At 54.1% G+C, this 2,213-nt stretch overlaps 1 protein-coding gene across 1 annotated transcript; it reads left to right on the forward strand.

Annotated features, from left to right (window-relative positions):
• The first annotated feature begins 432 nt into the window (after window positions 1-432).
• On the forward strand, window positions 433-2,010 carry LOC128898078 (inositol 1,4,5-trisphosphate receptor-interacting protein-like 1). Its single transcript, XM_054169475.1, has one exon. It carries the CDS (start codon window positions 433-435, stop codon window positions 2,008-2,010), a length of 1,578 nt encoding a protein of 525 aa, XP_054025450.1.
• The last annotated feature ends 203 nt before the right edge of the window (window positions 2,011-2,213 follow it).

Raw genomic sequence — 2,213 nt, forward strand, 5'->3', positions numbered from 1 at the left:
CTGTGAGTCATTGAATTGGGCCAGTGCACATGGCCGGTGGTCGTGGCAACTCCACCTGGCAGGGTTTGTGACATCACAACGGGTGAGCAGCTATAACTGCGGCACTGGGCAGCAGTGCCTCAGTAGAGCATCGGCTAACAGTAAGTGTGGGTGGAGGGAGGGGAGGGTGGATGAGAGCCAAGGCAGAGAGGTAGCTCCCTGGTGGGTAGGAAGCCTCACCCTGCACTAAGGCACCAGGTGCTCACAGGAGCACCCTGAGCTGGGTGCTGCTGACGCTGGGGCTGGATGTAGACCCTTGCTGCATCCCAGCTGCCTGCAGCCCTTGAAGTCCTACCTCTCCCCAGCTCCTTGCAGCTCCCCTACTTGCTGTCAAAAAATAACTCCCTCCTTCCCAGCCCCACTGAATTCTTTCTCTCCCTTCTCCTGTAGGCCATGGCTGCTACAAAGTTCCTTGCTTTGCTTCTGCAAGGCTTTATCCTGTTCTCAGCGAAGGTTCATGAGAAGCTGGATGAGGCCACATGGAAGCGCATGGAGGAGCACAAGACGGAGATGAACCAGGAGATGACTCGTCTGATGGAGGAGATGGAGAGGAGAAGCCAACCGCAGTGGAGCCTGGTCCCCATGATCCTGCAGCAGAGGCCTCAGGAGCAGAGCATCACAACCTGGACAGCTGTGCTCTTTGCTGTCACTGCTGGAGTGCTAGTCCTCCTGTATTGGCTCTGCTGGTGGCTCAGGAAAAGATGCAGTGAGACAGACTCAATCTGGGGCATGGATGAGATCTCAGACGGCAGGACAGATGAGGCAGATGAGACAAATAAGGAAGAAATTGATGCAGAAGACAGCATTTTTGCCATCCTTTCATGCCATGACAGGTGCAAGCAGTGGCCTGTGCAGAAAACAATCTCCAGGAGCGAGGAGGTGAAGGGGCTGGTGGATGACCTCCTGCAGGTCTTGCGAATTCGCCTGTCAAATACTTTCTTGCCAGTGCTGCAGGAGGCCATTGGTGTTGACAGCTCATTTGAAGGATGGAGTCCCAATGAGACCGATGATGTTGTCTACCACCTGCTTGTGCCCCTGAAGGCCCCCACTGGGTACAGGTTCATCCTGGAGCCAATGATCACGGGGTGGCGGATGGCACCCATACACTCCCGCATCCGTGTGGACCTGGAATGCAGCTGCGGGGGAAAGAAGACGCTATGCTTCCTCCACAACAGTAAGAAGCAGCTGAGGAGGGTCAAGAAGAAACCCAGCGTCCTAGACATCCTCTGTACCCACTCCTACCTAGATGTGGAGAAAGTTGCAAAGTGGTTCCAGGATTTGGTGACGAAAGCGTGGATGGCATTGCCTCAGTCACGTTGCTACAAGATGAAGGTGCTGCCCTACAGCCAGACCTCCTGCCTGCTGCAGCTGAAAAGTAACTCTGGGAGTAAAGTCGCTCTTGAGATCTTGTTTGGGGTGCAGCAAGGTGACTCAGATATCTTCCTCAGCAGCCTTCCTGAAGCGGACACCAACACCCCAAGCACAGTGTGGAGAATAAACTCCCTTGTGGCAGAGGGGAAGTTCTTCAGACATGTGGCTAGACAAGTCCCACAAGGCAGCTGCCACCTTAAATGCCTTCATCTCTGCACCTCTGTCCTGGAGGGCACAGACATCTCCCAATATATAATCAAGACAGTTGTCATGCACCTCCTCAACACCACACCCGTGGCAGGATGGTGCATACGGGACTGCATCATGCGCCTGGCAGATATCATGAGGCACCTGCACTGCTGTCTGGAACAGAAGCAGCTCAACTACTTCTTCTTGGGCAATGCAGAGATGCCCAAGGAGATCATCTTGCCTCCAGACTTCCAACAATCTGAGCCACCCAACCTCTTGGAGCATCTTGTGCAGGATCAGGCTGCCCATACCAAGGCATTGAGACAGTTTGAGGAGATTCAGGACAGGCTCCTGAACAGGCTGTACATAGGGCTCTCCACCAGCAGACGAGCATCTACAGTCATGCAGTGAGCTGCGCCCACCACAGGTGTGTGTCACCACCTGGACATGGCTGGCCTTGCCTCTTCCACAGCATCCATTTCTTCTGGGATCTTTCCCCTCTCTTCATAGATGTAAATAATTGTGGTGTTTGAGCAAATGCTGCATCTGTGTCTGTGTTTTGCTTTGCAGGGAAGCGTGGGCATAGGTTGCTGACTGCTCACCTCCCACAGGGT

This window comes from Dryobates pubescens, chromosome 18 (assembly GCF_014839835.1).
Source record: "Dryobates pubescens isolate bDryPub1 chromosome 18, bDryPub1.pri, whole genome shotgun sequence".
Lineage (NCBI taxonomy): Eukaryota > Metazoa > Chordata > Aves > Piciformes > Picidae > Dryobates > Dryobates pubescens.

Excerpts from the sequence above, each read along its gene's own strand:
- LOC128898078 (XM_054169475.1), top strand. The coding sequence starts at position 433 with ATGGCTGCTACAAAGTTCCTTGCTTTGCTTCTGCAAGGCTTTATCCTG.